This window comes from Equus quagga, chromosome 15 (genome assembly GCF_021613505.1).
Source record: "Equus quagga isolate Etosha38 chromosome 15, UCLA_HA_Equagga_1.0, whole genome shotgun sequence".
Taxonomy (NCBI): Eukaryota; Metazoa; Chordata; class Mammalia; order Perissodactyla; family Equidae; genus Equus; species Equus quagga.
Window position 1 is genome coordinate 88,672,775 of NC_060281.1, and position 18,715 is coordinate 88,691,489.

Sequence of the window (18,715 nt, forward strand, 5' to 3'; positions counted from 1 at the left end):
TTATCCACATAGTTACTGTATCTGGTGCTTTTTATTTCTTTGTGTGGATTCACATTTCTATCTGTCATCATTTCCTTCTATCTGAGGGGCATCCTGTACTATTTCTTGTAGTGAGGATCTGCTGGTGATCAATTCTGCAGTCTTAAAAAGTTTTATTTTACCTTCATCTTTGAATGGTATTTTCACTGGGTAAAGAATTAGGAGTTAACAAGTGTTTTCTGTTAGTATTTTAAAGACATTGCTCCACTGTCTTCCTGCTCACGTGACTCCTAATGAGAAATCTGCTCTCACATGATGTTTGTTCCTCTGTATGTAATGTGTCTTTTCTCTGTGGCTGCTTTTAAGATTGTGTCCTCATCACTGGTTTGTACCAGTTCCATTATGGTGGGTGTTGGTGCTGTTTCTCATGTTTCCTCTGCCTGAGCTTTGTTGAGCTTCTTGGATATATTGGTTTATGGATTTCACCAATTTTGAAATACTTTTGGCTATTATATCTTCAACTATTTTTTATATTCACCACCAAGTTCTCTTCCTCTCTCCCTCACTTCCTCCAACTACATACTATTTAGTCTGTATAAAGTCGTCCTATAATTCACTCGTTTTTTCAGTCTTTTTCTTTCTGTGTTTCATTGTGAATAGTTTATATTACCATGACATCAAGTTCACTAATTTAACCTCTTCTTTGGAAGCATCTATTCTGCTGTCACTCTCATCCAGTGTATTTTAAAATCTCAGACCTTGTAGTTTTCATCTCCATAAATATGATTTAGTATTTTTAGAATGTCTTTCACATCTGTCCCTGACATGTTCAATCTTTCCTCTACCCACAATAACAAATGAAAGATAGTTACAATAACTGTTTTCGGGTCCTGTGCTGACCCACTCCCTGCAGAGCCTGCCTGGAGGGCTGGGAGGAGAGGGAGCCTGGGGATCTCAGATCTGGGGACCTGGGCCAGACAGACTCATAGCTTTGTCTACAGTCCTCCTGGGGCTGGAGGAGAATGCTACACAGATGACGAGGGGTTTGTGTCTCACTTCCCCATCAGCCTGTGTCACTGTGAGCTTCATTACCGCTAAAATCAAACACCTGACAGTAATAGTCTGCCTCGTCCTCAGCCTGGGCTCCACTGATGGTCAAGGTGGCTGAGCCTTCTGAGCTGGAGCCAGAGAATCGTTCAGGGATCCCTGAGGGCTGCTCACTATTAGCATAGATTACCAGCATGGGGGCCTTGCCTGGCTTCTGCTGGTACCAGTTAGCATTATAGCTTTCTACGCTCTCACCCTGGCAGTTGATGGTGGCCGTCTGTCCCAAGGCCACAGACACCCCAGGTGGCTGAGTCAGCTCAGAAGAGGCTACAGAACCTGCAAGAGAGGAGAGGAGAGGAGAGTGTGAGGATGAAGTTCTCATTCCCAGAGGGTACACACTCTGCGGCCTCTCCTCTGCAGAGATGAAGGTCAGGGCCAGGCTGCTCCCTGGTTTCTTCGGGGGTTGAGCCCTAAAGGGCCGCACCTGTGCAGAGAGTGAGGAGGGGGAGCAAGAGAGGGGTCCAGGCCATGATGGAGATTCCCCAGAGCTCTGCCTCTGAGCCCACAGCTGAGATGTGCCTCAGGGCCTCTTTTATTCTCTGAAGAAATGCAAATCTACTTCCTCCTTTTTGTGGCCTTGTTGGGTGTCTCCTTGCTGAGCAGAAAAGGGCTCAGCTTGAATGAGGCTGTGAAAGTGGGTCCTGTTCCCAAGGCCTGTCCCTGAGCACTCAGAGCCTCTCTGGTGTTGAGTGAGGAAGTGCTGCCCCCTGCCCCAGCACATGCTCACACACCTCAGTCTGTGCCCTGGGCTTCCTCTCTGGTCTTGGGGAGAACCCCTCAGTCCTGCTCTAGTGATGGGTCATCCAAGGGGATGGGGTGGGCAGTGCTTGAAGCAGGAGCTTGCAGGGACATTGGTCATGCTGTTGTATGAGAGGACAGAATTCATGATGAGACACAGAGAAATTGCTCATGAACTCTCAGGCAATTCTCTTTTATATTTTAGAAAAAAATAGGAGAAATTTTTGGTATCTAAGGCTAGGAAGAATACTTTGATGACAACAGCATCATGATTTGTAAATGGATGATCAATTCATTGAATCTCATCAAGATTAATATATTTTCTTCTGTAAAACTTTCTAAAGAGGAGGAAAAAAACAAGTAACAGAGAAAAATATTTGGAAACCACATACCCCATGACAGACTACTGCATAGAGTATATAAAACACCCTCAACACTAAACAGTAAAAATAAAACCCATTCAGAACATAGACAATGAACAAGAACAAAAATTTCATGGAAGAGGATACAGAGATGGTAAAGAGCACATGAGAGGATGTTCCTCATTAGTCATGTGGGAAATGAACATGAAAACCACAAGGACACATCCCTACATCCCTATCAGAAGGGCTGCAATAAAAATAGTGACAACTCTACATGCTGCAAGGATGTGGAGAAACTGGACAACTAACGCCTGCTGATGGGAATGTGGAATGATGCAGCAAGTCTGGAAAAGGGTATAACAGCTTCTTTAAAAAAGCCAAATTTTGTTTACCATGGAGCCAAGCAATTGTAATCTGGGGCATTTATTTCAGAAAATGAAAACATGTTCACAGAGAATGTATACACAAATGTTCGCACACTCTTTTGTGTAATGCCTCAAAGTAAGATCAATCCAGATGTCCTTCAATTGGTGGATTAGTAAAAAGACTTTGGTACACTGGGACTGTGGAATACTACTCAGCAATGAAAAGGAATGAAATCTTAATGCACACAATGATGTTGATGAATGTAAGTGGCTTATGAAGAGTGAGAAAGGCCAATCCCAAAAGCCTACATATTACACGACACTTTTTTATTTCTATGTGTCACTTCTGAAAAGATAAAATTTTGGAAATGGAGAATCTATTAGTGGATACCAGGGTTTAGGACAGTGGAGGTCACCTCTGAGGGAGGAGGTGGACGTTGTTATAAAATGGCAACACGGGGGCTCCCTGTGGAGATGGATCTGTTTGGTATCTTGACTGTGGTGTGGACATATGAACCTACTCATGGGATAAAATCACATCAAATCTATCAAATCTAAAATCAAATCAAATGTAAATACACACACACACACACAGATGAGTACAAGTCATTGGGGGAATCTGAAATTGAAAATGTGCAAAGATTTGATCAACCTCTTCACCAAACAAAATACACAGATGGCATTAAGCACCTGAAAGATGCTCAACATTACATGTCACTAAGGAAATGAAAATTGAAAACATATGGGATATCACTACAGATATATTAAAATAGTTTAAATACAGCCTGACAATCTAGTGATAATGAGGATGTGGAACAACTGGAAGTCTCATAACTGCCTGGTTATAATGAAAATGCAAAATCAAGCACCCACATTGGAAACCAATTTGGCAGTTTCTGTGAAAGTTCAACATATATCTACCATATGACCCAGAAATTCCATTCCCAGGGATTTACTCAATTGATATGAAAACTTATGCCCACAAAAAACCCCATAACAATGTTAGAAAGTTTTTATTTGATATTTCCAAAGAGTGGAACGTGGAAACATCCTAAATGTTACTTCACTGGGGAGTGGATAAACAAACTGCTTCATCTGTGCAAAGGAATTCTACTCAGCAATGAAAATAGAACGAACTATTAACATGCGACACATAGATGCATCTCAAATGTATTATGCTGAGTGAAAGAAGGCAGAATGAAAAGGCTACAATGTATCATTCAATGTATATGATGTTCTTGCAAAGACCCAACTACAGGGACAGGCAGCAGATCTGGAGTTGTGGAGTGGGAGGTTGAGGGAGAGTGTGACTACCAAGAGGTCTGGGAATCTATGGGTAATGATTGAACTGTTACACATCATGGTTGTGGAAGTGATTACACCTCTATATGCATTTACCAAAACTCACACAACTGTTCACTAAAGGGCTGGATTTGGGGGCAAGTACATTATAACTTAATAAAAGAAGAAAAAGAAAAAATAGCTTGTGGTAGGTGAAGGTTCCCAGGAGTCAACTCTCACATAGAGACTAGCATGCAGGAAGTGTAGACAAACCAGAGAAGACACCCTGAGGGCAGCAAGGAATGAAGGGAGCAGACGAGGGCAGAGACGGGCTTTGATCTCTGAAGCAGACACAGCCAGAACCGCAGTAGAACTCATAGGGTTTTGGTGCTGGGCATGCTCTTCAGATCCTACTGAAAGGGATGGGGGCCCGGCCTCTATCCCACCACACTCACAGGTCACTAGATGCAAACTGCCACCACGAAAGGGAATGTCTCCTCTCTCCCAGCTCTCTTCGGCAGCGGCAAGTCCTGGAGCTGCAGCTGTTGACACCCCAGCCTCTGGGGAATGAGAACTCCATCATGAAAGCAAGGGGCCAGGATTCTGGTTGCCACCAGGACACCCAGTACAGTGACAGACTCAATGTCATTCATTTTGTTGTTGTGACCATTAAGGAATAAAGACACACATACACACGGAAAATGAACTAGAAATGACAGTGAGAAAAGATTGCATATAAAAGGAACAGCATAGAATAACGATGTACTGGAGGAACTAAACAGAACACGACTAACAAGAGAAATCCAGAGAGAGAGACAGAGACAGAGGCAGATGGAGAGAGAGAGTGAGAGATGCAGGACGAACCAGAGGGGAAGGGCCCCTCCTCCAGCACACTCTCACTCTGGACCACCTGCCTGGCCTCCCCTGTCGCATTCACAGCCACATCAGCTCCAATGTGCCTCCACGTGCAGGTCCTATTACATGTTTCAGCTGGTCTCAGGATCACCTTGCATCTGTGAGGCCAAGTGTGAGGATGTGTAACAAGCCAGGAAGGGACACCCATCCTGCACACTGCTCTGTGTCACTTTCACACAACAAGAGCTGACAGTGGCCTCTGATTAGAACCTACCTCTGTCATAACCTTGCCCCTAAGAAATGGGCTCTAATGGCCCTTGGTCCCTCTCTGACAAGGCTTTGTAGTGGCAGCTCCATCACTGCTTGGTCACCATCTCAGCACAATTGGAGGTGATCTTTATCTGCCTCCCTTTTCCATTCACTGTGATCACTTCTAGTATTTTGTCCCTTTGTCTGTCCATCAGAGGCTACCACTGACCTTCCACCAAGTTGACAGCAGCACAAGGCCCAGGTCGGCATAGATGTGCTGTGGTCCACACTGGGGGCTTGGATTTGTTTTCCTACAGTCCTCCCGACTCCCTTTCCTAAAATGTAAGCAATGGAGGAAACTCCCCACTGGAGGGACCCATGGGATAACTTGTTGGGGACAAAGTCACTGCAAAACTTTAGTAGAGATCACCTTTTAGTGCAGTGTAGAGCATAGGAGAAGCCCTGTGACCCCGATGACTCAGCCATCCACAGGCTGACACATGTCACTGCAGGACTGAGCCCTGAGGTTCATCTCTCTCAGCTCCTCCTGCACCCTGTCCACTCTCTCCCTGGGATACCAGCCGTCTCCTCCAAAGTGGCACCCTTGGGAGTCATCCAGGCCAAAGGCAGCTCCTGGAATTTCCATCTCAGAGCTCAGACATGGTGGACCAGCCTGATGTTCTAGGGCCTAGCCTTGAAATCCCACCTGATCGTGCTCCTGTCAGTGCCCTGGGACCAGGGTTACTTCGTCAATATGGCTGCTCCATGTTGACACAAGGATATGATGTGTGTGAAAGATGCTTGTTTTTCAGATGCTAGAAGTGCTAGGAAGGAAATCCACACATCCAGTAAACCAGTCCCCTCCCAAATGCTTTTGAGGTGGATCATCCACAGGGCTGAGACTCAGGGAGTCAACATATTTTCTACCTCAGTGTCACCTGTCCCCCAAACCCTGCTGCTGTCCCTGTGGGCATGGTCCTGGTCTGTCCCTAGAAAAGTCCTGTGGGCAGGATGTGGAGGCACGCTTGGCACCACAAGCTGAGAATCTACCACAGCCCGAGAAGCCCAAGCCATGCTCCATGTTGGTCCTGCCACACACTCCTAACATGCACCCTGGTTCCCTATTGGACCTCAGCTCACAACCACCGTGGAGTTCAGGTCTCTGTATCTTCCCTCCTCCCATGAGGGCAAAGTGTTTCCTGCTGAACTGTCAAGCTTGACAGGAGGCCTGTTATACACCATGGTGCACCTGGAGTCAAGACATTAGCTGCAGATGACTTCCATGGTTACCCCTGAACCCCTAAGATCCATGTCTCTTCCCAAAGAAGAGCCCAGTACTGGGAGCACAGGGACCAAAGATTCTTTTTGAAACAGTCTTCTCAGTCTAGCCACTTGCTCACAGTCACTTTCCTGCTTGGGCTGGTCTGGTCTCTTCCAGCATTGTCCCCATAGGCCTGTACTAAAGGAAACAAATGTCCAGTTGTCAAAGACTTAAATTTTGACCAGTGTCGGCCTCTTTTTAGTGTTGTCATGGGGAAGAGGTACACAATGATGGGATTTGCAAGGAGAAGAGTCAAAGATCTCAGGGTGCTAGAGAGGGACAGGGAGCAGCTCACCCTGAGTCCCCATGAGGAAGGGGCGACAGCGAGGAGGCAGGGTTTCACCTCACATTGCCTCAGAGTCTCCCCCATGGGGCCCTGCTGGCCACTCCTGCAGGCCGGTTCTGACCCCTTTGCTTCTGGGTCTCATTACAACATAGAAGGGAACTTGTTAGTACCATCCTGGGAGAATTGATCATTTGTAAATTGATCAGTGTTTTTAGGTTAGGAAAATGTATCTCTTTGTGGAGAATACCAGGTCATTGAAATTCAATAAATTCTTTCTTATGATCAGTCTTCCTATACGCAAAATATAACTTTATGACTTGTCCTGAAGTTTGTGGAAATGATGTTCAAACTGAAAGGGATATTTGCAGCAACACTTACGAAAAATTCACACAGGCTATTGTCCTTCATTACGCTGACTAATGAAAATGAGTGCTGATGGTGCTGATTCATCTTTAATATTTTAATTTCATTTAATATCTTGTCTTTGAGAACAGAAGTAGTGTGGACACGTGTTATGAAAATCCCGTCATTTCTGGGTGCCCTCAATATTCCTGTTTTGGGTGGAAAGTGGAGCAGCCATTCCTCCCCTGTGTGGCTTTAGCCTATGAGACTCTCCATCGCCCCCTGGTGGCTGTGATTACACACTGCATGGACAGTTACCCCAAGGAAACCTCATCCGTCTGTCCATAGGATCTGCACAAGCCAAGTGTAGCTGTGCACAAGAAATGTGGGTGATCCAAGGAGAGATGTGCTGTATTTCTGAAATATCCACCAAAGACTTAATACAAAAATAATGTAAAATAATGTAAAATATGTCAATATTTGTATGTTTAATTCATATTGAAATGATAATATTTTCAATTAATTGAGTTAAAATATATTATGAAAAACAACTCCACCTGTTTCTCCTCATTTTTTAAATGTGGCGACTGAAAGATCTTTAATGACATCTGTGTTTCAAATTTTATTTCTGTTGGACAGGGCTGCATGGTAAAGTAACAATTTCAGTCATTTCCTTTTGAAATAGAAGAGAGAACTTTCTGCACCTTAAGGAGAGGCTGAGTCTCAGCTTTGAAAGCACAATGAGAGACCACAGGATGGGGGTGAAGACCAGGGACTCTGGGGTCAGAAGACCTGGGTTTGCTGCTGGGTTGGCCACTTCCTAGTTATGACCTCAGGCTGGTTGCTCATTCCTCCATGCCTCAGCTTCCGTATCTGTAAAACGGGGTGATGATGAGAATGCTGGTTCATAGAGGGTTTGTGATTACACAGTTTAATAAATATGAAGTACTTTGGACGATGCTTGATACACATTAAGCTCATAAGAATGTTTCCCCCTCCTCCTTCTATTAATATCCTTAATCCTTATTCTTACGCATAATGTAAAGAAAAGACACTGGGATAGTGGAAAGAAGAAGGTTATGGAATCAGAAAGTCTTGGGATTTGGATATGTGACATTGGCAACACTTCCTGGATGCACCAAAATATACACAAATGAACACACACACCTGCACAGAGACTCCAGACTCACAAATGCAATGCCCTTTGCACAGGTCACCGGTGGGCACATTCTCTCAGCCCCCGGTCCTGATCACTAGATCTTTGGGTGCAGAGACTGGTCCTGGTTCTCCAAAAGAGGCATCAGGGGATGTCCCAGCAGAACTACAGCAGAACTGCTTCATGCTTGTCCAGATCTGTGATGTGGGTCATCTCATCCTCATGTCTCACTAGAGTCAGCCCTGCATGTGACACCTCATTCTGGGAGGGGGTTAGAAACTGTAACCTGAACTGCACATGTTGACATCAGTGCCTGTCCTCTGATTGGCCCTCAGCACACAGGCTTGGGTGGCGTCACCTTAAAAAGCAGTGCACCAGTTATTTTACCCTTAAAATGAGTTTATTTGGCAATAGCCAAAAGAATTCCAATTCACGTTGAGCATACTATGGCAAAACATAGGCAAATCTGGGGAAAAAAAGGACTAGAGGTGCTTTTATAGAGAAAAAGGGGAACAGGGAGGGGCTGCTCTAAAGGAAAGTCCATTTGGGGAAAGTAACAGTTCAGGGCAACAGTGGCTTCTGATTGGCTGGTTTGTTGCAGGGTGGGGAGAGAACTCTTCCTTCAGCAGTACAGCGGTTGTACTTCCTGTTGGAGATGCAGACACCTCTCTTCCTGTTTGGAGTAGTTGATGGTGTAAGATAGGGCATGAGAGCTCCCACTACAGGCCTTCCTGCCTCCTTTTTAGTTAAGGTCTCTTTCATTAATTTCCTCAGGGTGCAGGTGAGGATTGACGGGCCTCAGGGCTGGGCTGATGTCACTGAGGGGAAGGGATCTTGGGCAGAGAGAGCAGGGTCGCCTCACACTGATCCCCCAGGTCAGTCCAGAGAGCTCATGAGGAGTTTACTGGGATTTTATAGATGCCCTGTCCACAGCAGAGCTGACAGCTTGATCTTAGACTTTTAACCCCAGAACTGTGAGACAGTAAACCTCTATTGTCAGCCTCCAGTGTGTGGTGCTCCGTGACAGTCGCCCTAGCAAACTAACCTAGTGCTCCCTAGAGCTCTGCTCTCAGGACCTCAGCAGCAGGGCTGGGCTCCTTCCAGCTGCTTTGTCTCTATGATCACATCTCCCTGGGGAGGGGCCTCCTGCCATGTGCTTCCCTCTCCTAAAGTGTCCATTCTCCTCCAAGTAGCCTGTCTCAAGTTCCCAGGCAGCACAGTCTTTGCTGTGACCTAAGACCCCTCTGTCTCCATGCCTGCTCCTTCTGGGATCTTGGTGGGGAGTGATTCACAAGTTTCCGGAGTCTTGCCTAGTCCCATAAGAACATCCTGTGGTTTCCCATGCGAATTACAACCACCGTGACTATAAATATTCATTGTCACTACCTTATTGAGCCCTGTGCATAATCTCTCCCTCCCATAACTGAATCTAAGCAAGACAAAAGGTATTTTTAAATGAAAATTTCTATTTTTCAAATCCAGAACTTTGATTTGGATATATTCATTGTCTTCACATCTTCATTTAACATGTTCAACCATTTGGATCTAATTTGGCTAAAAGATGTCACATCAATTCTTACTTGAATATCCAGCCTTCCCATTTGTCCTGAAGATTTCAGACACAACAGTCCAACAATTCCTCTGCCAATTCCTTACAATCTCTCTCTCTCTCTTTAGATAGATAGACATAGATATGTGTGTACATATCTATATCTGTATCTCAGTATATTTAATATACATCATACATATCTGTCCATATACAGTCTATATACCTGTATCTATTTCTCTATGCATCTCTATATCTCTATATTCTATCTCCCTGTCTCTATTACTACCTTTATCTATCTCCTATGAGTTCTGTTTCTCTGGGTAACCCTAACTTCATCTTAGTAACTATAAATCTTTGTTGTTAGACAGGTTTTATTAGAATGGCTCTTTAGGGTCACAGCACTAATCTAATTTATCAAGGTCTACCTTCCAGTGACATTATATCACTTCACAGATAGTATCAGATAGTTTCACATGGCTTTCTCTCTCTCAGCTTGTGTGCCATCATTGTCAGATATTTCATTTGGACACTCATTAAAACCACGACATGTAGCTAATATCTTTTGCTTTGCACAGGTATCTTTTACAGATATGAATGTAAGACAGATGTTTCTATATTTATCCATGTAGTTACCATCAGATACTTTCTATTTCTTTGTGGAGATTCACATTTCTAGTTGTTATAATATTCCTTATGTCTGAGGAGTGTCTGTTACTAATTCTTGAGGAGGATCTGTGGATTATCAATTATGTGAGTTCTTATATGTCTGAAAAAGTTTTATTTTGCCTTCATTTTTGAAAGGTATTTTGACTGGATAAAGAATTCAAGATTGAAAGTGTTTTGTCTTATAAAGATATATTTTTAAAAGTCTTTTTTTTTTTTTTAAAGATTTTATTTTTTCCTTTTTCTCCCCAAAGCCCCCCGGTACATAGTTGTATATTCTTCGTTGTGGGTTCTTCTAGTTGTGGCATGTGGGACGCTGCCTCAGCGTGGTCTGATGAGCAGTGCCATGTCCGCACCCAGGATTCGAACTAACGAAACACTGGGCCGCCTGCTGCGGAGTGCGCGAACTTAACCACTCGGCCACGGGGCCAGCCCCTAAAAGTCTTTTTTTAAAAAGATATTGCTCCACTATCTTCTTACTCACATCACTGTTAATGAGGAATCTGCTTTTACCATGATGTTTATTCCCTTGACGATAACACGTATTTTCTCTGGGCTGCTTTTGATAGTGTCTCCTCATCATGGGTTTTCAGCGATTTGATGATGATGTTTGTTGATGCTGTTTTCTCATGTTTCCTGGGCTTGTGCTTTTTTGAGCTTCTTGGATATGTCAGTTATTGTTTTCACCAGATTTGGAACATTTTGGCCATCATTACACTAAGAATTTTTCTGTTCACTCCTGCTTGTGTTCTCTGCTCTGAGACTCCGTTACATGCATATCAGGCTGCACAATGTTGTCCTACATCACTAAGGCTTGGTCCATTTCTGTCAGTCTTTTTTTTCCTCTCTGTTTTATTTTGAATAGTTTCTACTTTTATGTCATCAAGTTCACCAATCTCTTCTTTTGCAGTATGTAATCTGTTTCCAATCTCATCCAGTGTGTTTCTACATCTCAGACATTGCAGATTTCATCTCCAGAAGTTAACGTGGGCTTGTTTAAACATCATCCATGTCTGCACTTAGTCTTCAACCTTCCTATAGCTCTTTAAACAAAAGAGATATTATAACAATGCTAATTTTGTATTTTCTCCCACTACAACATCTGCAGAGCCTGCCTGGAGGGCTGGGAGGAGAGGGCAGCCTGGGGATCTCAGATCTGGGGACCTGGGACAGACATGCTCATGGCTGTGTCTACAGTCCTCCTAGGGATAGAGGGAAGCATGACACAGATGGGGAAAGGGTTTGTGTCTCACTTCTCCATCTGACTGTATCACTGTGAGCATTAATATTGTCCCACACCTGACAGTAATAGTCAGCCTCGTCCTCGGCCTGGTCTCTGGTGCTGGTCAGGTGGCTGTGTTCCCCAAGTTGGAACCAGATATCAGTCAGGGATCCCTGAGGGCTGGTTGCTGCTACCATAGATGACCTGCACAGGGGCCTGGTCTGCCTTCTGCTGGTACCACTGAGCATATTTACTTCCAAGGTTATTCCCCCCACCGGTGATTCTGGCAGATTGCCCCAAGGCCACCGACAATGAGAGCTAGTGTGTCAGCTCATAGGAGACCACAGAGCCTACAAGAAATAAAAGGAGAGGTGGACTGGATGATAAAAGAACCATTTTCAGGAGATCTCCCACTTGCCTGGCCTGGATGAGCTCCAGGGATTCTAGGAACCCCTGGGGTGCCCCCCTCCCATCACTCTCTGCCCCAGCGGCCCATGGGCCTAACTGGTGGATGGAGTCCTTGAACCAATGAAAAAATGGCCCCTCTCGTTTCTCTGGGTGGGTGCAGCCCCTCAGGGCTCACACAGAGCCAGTGAGCACAATGAGGGGATTTCAGCCCCACCAACCCCTCATCCTGCAGCAGGTTCATGAACGTTCTGCCCCCACGGGCAGTGCCCTGCTGAGCTAAGTGTCAGGGCCAGTCTTATCCCAGAGCCCTTGCACTGGCTGCTGGGGGTGGGTATTAGCCTGGGTAAGCACCTGCGCAGTGAGCAAGGAGGCCAAGGAGGAGAGGGGTCCAGGCCATGGTGGAGGTGCCCAGATTCTGCTCCCTGAGATCTGAGGCTGAGCAGGCTTCCTCCAAGGCTCTCTTATCCCATTGCTGTAGAGCAAATCAGCCAGGGATCAGGACATGCTGCTTGAGTAGCTTTATGCTTTCAAAGAAGGCCTCAACCCCAAGGAACAGAGAGGGGAGGGGCGGTCCCTTCAGGCCCCACCTTCAGCCCAGGGGATTCTCCTTCACCTGTTGGTCCCAATGTCTGGGGTGACATATCCATCCCAGGCTGTGTCCTGGCCTCTCTCCGTGGACTGGTCACAGCAGAGCTCAGAGGTGAAGTCTGTCTACATTTCCCAGAAACCTGAAACCCTGTCCACTGAGCAGTACTGGACCCTGTCATGAAAGTGGTCAGAGTCACAGTGGTGATGCTGGGTTATCCTGGGCCCCAGGTCCTTTTTCTGTTCCATTCTTGCTTAGGAGGAAGGTGGTTAATATTATCCAGGACTCCAGAGTGTCTCATCCATAAGTGTTTTGTGGTGAAGTTCACATGTGGATCTAGTTCTAGCTCCATCTTCAGAATCTCCACACAGGAGGTCTCTTCTCACCCTCCAGGTCCCCAGTGCAGGAACCCTGCTCATCCCTACTCTACAGGTGACACTGCAGGCTTAGCCAGGTGCAGGGACCACCCAGATACAGCTCCTGAACACAGAGCCTGAAGAATATTCTTTATTGGCCAAGTGCACAAACAGTAATCAAAGTGCTGTAAGTTTCTGCTTTTTGTGTGAGCTCCTGCAGCAGGTCATAGCGCTTGTGCCTCAGTATCCCCTGTGTTACTCAGGGCCAGGAACAGAGCATGCTGGAAAGCATTTCTGTATAACATGAGAGCTGGCTCTAACTCTAAGACCACCTGAAGTGAGTGGTTATTATATTAAGTGCCTTTTGTTTTGGAAAATGTATTAAGTAATAAAAAGTCTTAATTTAATTAATTCACTCAGAAAAGTTTATGCAACAACTGTTGTGTGCCAGGCACTCATCCCGAGTGGAGGAACAGCCTTGTTTGCAGGACAGTAGACTCTCAGATCGGAGGAAGGGAGGAGGGAACCTATGATCACAGGGTGGAGGAGCATGTGTGGACAGTGACGATGTTATATCAGGACTGGGGGGAACTGACGCACCTGAACTTTGGCCAGAGAAATAGGTAATTTCTACCAGATTGAGATCAGAAGGCCACAGAGTCAGAAAATTACTCTTTTTTATATGCCCCCTGCCTGCCATAGACTAGGCAGGAGGGGCTCAGATCACCCATAGAAACATGAAGATGCCCATTTGGAGGAGGAGGAGGCAGGACCCACCTGAGGCATCCTACACATCCCTACAAGGTCATGGGTGATCATCTGGTCCTGGGCTTGGTGTCAGGATGGGGAACCCAGGGAATGGCTATTATTGGTGCAGACTGTAGGTGCGGAGCTGATGTGGGGCAGTTGTAGCTACTGTATCAAAAGCAGGGACAAGAGAACAGCCACCCAAGCAATATTTATTCAGATCCACTTTGGTCTGGCACATTCCATCCTGGGAATTCAGCATGGACAAGACACAGTCCCTGCTCTCAGGAGTTTCCATCTTGCAGGTGGGGCCGTGCAGTGACCACACTTGGTTTGCAGACACAGAGGGTAATCCCCACAACTTTCAACCTATGCAACGTCCCCTCCATTTGTTTAAAAGCTGGAAACTGCTACAAGGTCCCTGGCAGCCTGGACTGATCATGTGGCCCAGCAATAACTCAACGGATAGAAGGGTCAATTGGTTGGAGTTCTTTTGAAGGAGGTTTGCTTTTGTGAAGGACAAAGCAGACTGGATTTATGCCGCACCTTTCCTCTCAAATATGGGTGTGATAGCTGGAGCTGCAGCAATCATCCTGAGGTCTTAAGTCAACAGGAATGAAAGCAAAGTCTCCATAGTAGGGATGATGGAATAGAAAGTAAGGAAGATCCGGGACCTCGTGGAATTGGTGAGTATCTGAAGAAAATCTTCTGACTCCAAACTTATTTTGCAGGAGAAAAATAGGCTCTTGTCTGTTTATGCCTGTTTGTCACCTGTGTTTTCTTGCATTAAAAATATTCCTGACCAATTAGGGAAATGAAGAATATGAATCAATAATAATTAATTAATTAATGATAAGACATTATTAATCAATCATAAATGATACAGAAAGAACCATACAGTGGTAAGTGATGTGTAGACAATTAATACAGTCAGTGCCCTGCTCTGAAGAGTCTGATTTGTTTGAGGATCTGAAAGAACAATGACAAAGCTAAGGTGTCTATGATTCAGAACGAGTTCATTTATATTGTGACAGTTTCTTGTTAGAACTTTCGGGGCAGTGTCAATGAGTTGTCAGGTGTGATGAGGAGGGATTTCCAGGTATGAAATCAGGTTCTTTGGCAGTGGTTTAGCACATATAGCAGATCCCCAGGATGATGACGTTGAGCAGGATCAGGTCTGACACAGGTGGGTTCAGACCAGCCCCCGGGCCCCTCCCTAGTTTACCTCGGGGCTGAGGCCACTCAGGGGAGTGGTCAGTAATCCTTCCCCTCTAACCCTGTTCCCACCACTCAGCTGCAACAGGAACTTTTGGTGCGCCTGTGGTCTGCTGGGACAGCTGTCTAGGGTCCCCCAAAGATGACCCTTCCCCTCACTCCCCTACGGAGAGGGAGGGGCATGCGCTTGACAGAGAAGAGAAGGGACTGAGATAGGGTGAGTGATGTTCCCAAAGTCACCTGGGGAGGAGTAAAGATGAGTAGGACCTGGAAGTTCGCATACTAGAAATACAGTAGTCTCCCCCTTATCTGTGGTTTGCTTTCTGCACTTTCAGTTACACATGGTCAACCATGGTCAGAAAATATTAAATGGAAAATTCCAGACATAAACAATTCCTAAGTTTTAAATTGTGTGCCATTCTGAGTAACTTGAGGAAACCTCGTGCTGTCCTGCTCTGTCCCACTGGGTTGTGAGTCATCCTTTAAGTGAAAAGATAAAAGTTTTGGACTTAATAAGGAAAGAAAATAATTGTATGCTAAGATTACTAAGATCTTTGGTAACTTTTATTACACTATATTGTTACAATTGCTCTATTTTATTCTTATTTATTGTTAATCTCTAACAGTGCCTAATTCATAAATTAAACTTTATCATAAGCATGTACATATAGGAGAAAACTATATAGGGTTGTATACTGTCTGTATTTCAGTCATTCCCTTGGGGTCTTGGAACGTAAGCCCCCTGGATAAGGGGAGACTACTGTAATAGCCTCCTCTGAGTGTTCTGGAACCAGAAAAGATTGGAGGAGGGGAAATAGGAAAAAATTTTAGCCATAGCTTTGAGGCTGTGATGAAGGCTTCTCCCTGTCAGTTCTTCTAGTTGCCTGTGGGGGCGCTGCTGCACATGGCCCCCGGGGCCAGTCAGGCTCCTGTGACTGTGGCCAGCTCCCTGCTCCCTTTGGGGCTGGTCAGAAACCCCAAGGACAACATACTCCAGATTAGAGCAACTAGAGTGGCTTTCTGATCATCTTTACCCTGGAAGAATCCTGGAATTATTGCTTCGGTCCTATGCATCTGGTGCATAAAGTACCATCTGTTGAAAGCTCACATTCTAAGAAGGTAAGTAAATTGTAGATCTAATTATCTAATTACAATTGTCAATGTTATTTGAACAATGAATGGTTTTTGTTCCCTCTGTAGTCCCCATCCCCATAAATTAGACATTAGCTGTCATGCGAGTCAGGAGGAAGCTTCTGGTTTTTTTCTTTTTAAAAAATGTCCACACTTGACATTTGTACATTACTCATGTGAACTAAAGTTTCTAAAACCAAAAGCCATAGCTCTATGAAGAGATGCAGCCTGTGGTAGAGCTTTCCTCAGGGCTTTGAAAATATGCTTCTCACGGAGTGACATGATCAGGCTCAGAGTAGCCTGGGCAGTCACATGGGACCATGCACATGCAGCGGATTTTTGATCTCTTTTACAGACATTTGCATAAAAGTGTTATTTTTGAAACTACAGAAAAGAGAGTATTTTCCTCTCTCATAAGAAAGTTGTTTTCAGCTGCAAAAGTGTTAAATTCTGCGCCAGACCTAAGGTAACTGCACATTTCCTTTTTCTGAAAAACTCAGCTTATTAAGATATAATTCAACTGTCATACAATGTAGCCATTAAAAGTATACGATTCAACGTTTTTGGCCTATTCACAGATATGTGCTACTATCACCACAATTTTACGTTTTATCATTTCAAAAACAACCCCAGTACCCTTAAGCTGTCACCCTCATTCTCCTGCTCATTCTATCCACCCAGCCCTGAACAGCCACTACAGGTTTCTCTATGTCCATCGATGTCTCTATTTTCTGGCTGGATTATTTCACCTTACATAATGTTTCAAGGCTCATCCATGTTGTAGCATGTATAGTATTTCATTCCATTTTATGGCTGAGCAATATTCTATTGTATGAGTATACCACATTCTGTTTATCCATTTAGCCACAGTTGGGCATTTAGATTGTTTCTCCCTTTAGCTACTAGGAATAATGTTTCTTTGTACATTCATGTACAAGATCTATAAGGACATATGCTTTCATTTTTCCTGGGTATGTCTTAGAAGTAGAATTGTTGAGTCATATGGTAACATTATGACTAACGATTTGAGCAATTCCAGACTATTTTCCATAATGGCTGCACCATTTTACATTTTGACATGTGTGAGAATTTCAATTTTTACACATCCTCACCAGCACCTGTTAAGTGACTTTATGATTCTAGCCATCCTAGTGGGATGAAGTGGTATATAGTTTTGGTTTTGATTTGCATTTCCTTGATGACCAACAGTAATGGGCGCTTTACATGAGCCTGTTGGCCATTTGTATATCTTCTTGGAGAAAAGTCAATTTAGATCCTTGGTTTATTGTTATTAAGCTGTAAGATTTCTCTATATTCTAGTTACAAGTCCCTTGTCAAACATATGATTTGAAAGTATTTTCTCCCATTCTGTGGGGTGACTTTTCACTTCCTTGGTGGTGTCCTTTGAGACTTAAAAGGACAGAGGTGAAGAAAAATCCTCCTAGTGGCATCTATTTGAGCAGTGTACTCCTCGCTCCTTATCCCTGGTCATAGAGATGACTAGGATATGTCTCTATACTAATTCATTGGCTGTGACTGATAGTTTAGTTGGGTGGTCAGGGACTTGGAAGGAACAAGATCATAAAAGTGGTGACAAAGACGAATGAGCAAGAGATGCAAAAAATAGACATCCCTAAATGGATAAAGATTATAAAGACATTTGTTTCCTTTGTAATTCCTCACCACAGAGTGTCTTCAGAAGGAAATGATCTCTATGATCTGGTGGGTCTGATTACCAGTTCTGGGAATACCAGCCAAATAACTAATTTCACAACAAATAGAGAGTGACGATGGGCCCATGCTTGTGGAATTCACTGGTCTTACAATCTTCCTCTTCATTCTGAAGCAGCTGGCTTGATAGAATGATGGAATGGTCTTTGAGGACTCAGTGACAGTACTGGGTAGGTGGCAACACCTTACAGGGCTGAGGCAATGTCCTCCTAGACACTGCATATGCTCTAAGTCAGCATCTAAAACACACTACTGTGGGGCCCGCCCCGTGGCCCAGTGGTTAAGTTCGCGCACTCCGCTTTGGTGGCCCAGGGTTTTGCCAGTTTGGATCCTGGGCGCGGACGTGGCACCACTCATCACGCCATGCTGAGGCAGTGTCCCACATGCCACAACTGGAAGGACCCACAACTGAAAAAAATACACAACTATGTACCGGGCGGCTTTGGGAAGAAAAAGGAAAAATAAAACTTTGAAAAACAAAACAAAAGCAAACACACTGCTGCTTCTCCCATGGTCAGGATTCATGGGTCTAGGAATCACAGTGTGGAAATGGGAGGGGCACCACTCGCTATTATCACTAGTGAATCACCAGCAAAGTTTGTGCTTCTTGTCCCTGAGACTTTATGCTGCGCTGGATTGCATTGAACTGGCGGTTGATATTGCTCCATGACCTATTTTGGTTCCTTCTGACAGTGAATCATCATCAGACAAAGAAAGGGGTGTTAGCTGGGGTAGTTGATGTTGATGATCAAGGGGAAGTGGGTTGCCATATACAACTGAGATACGCAGGAATGTGTATGGAGTGCAGCAGATTCTATACTGCTCTCTTCATCTGTGATTACAGTCAGAAAATGACCACAGTCCAGTCCAGCAGGACTGATAATGGACCAACGCTTGAAGAATGAAGGTTTGGGTGTTCCCAGCTGACAAGGGATCAGGACTAGCTAAGGTATTTTCCAAGGTCAATGAGAATATGGAATGGACAGTGAAGAAGGTAATTACAGACATAGGCTCTGATCACAGGGTGAGTCAAGGAAGTGAGGACTATAGAAGTAGCAACTATTTC

The 18,715-nt window shown here is 44.6% G+C and overlaps 1 pseudogene and 1 gene segment (V, D, J or C); both read right to left on the reverse strand.

Annotated features, from left to right (window-relative positions):
- Window positions 1-1,042: 1,042 nt before the first annotated feature.
- LOC124227165 (immunoglobulin lambda variable 3-19-like) lies at window positions 1,043-1,556 on the reverse strand. The segment is given in 2 exon segments: window positions 1,043-1,362; window positions 1,511-1,556. Coding segments are annotated over 2 exon segments (366 nt in total).
- A 4,759-nt stretch (window positions 1,557-6,315) lies between these two features.
- Window positions 6,316-12,280, reverse strand: LOC124227166 (immunoglobulin lambda variable 3-9-like; annotated as a pseudogene).
- Between the last annotated feature and the right edge of the window lie 6,435 nt (window positions 12,281-18,715).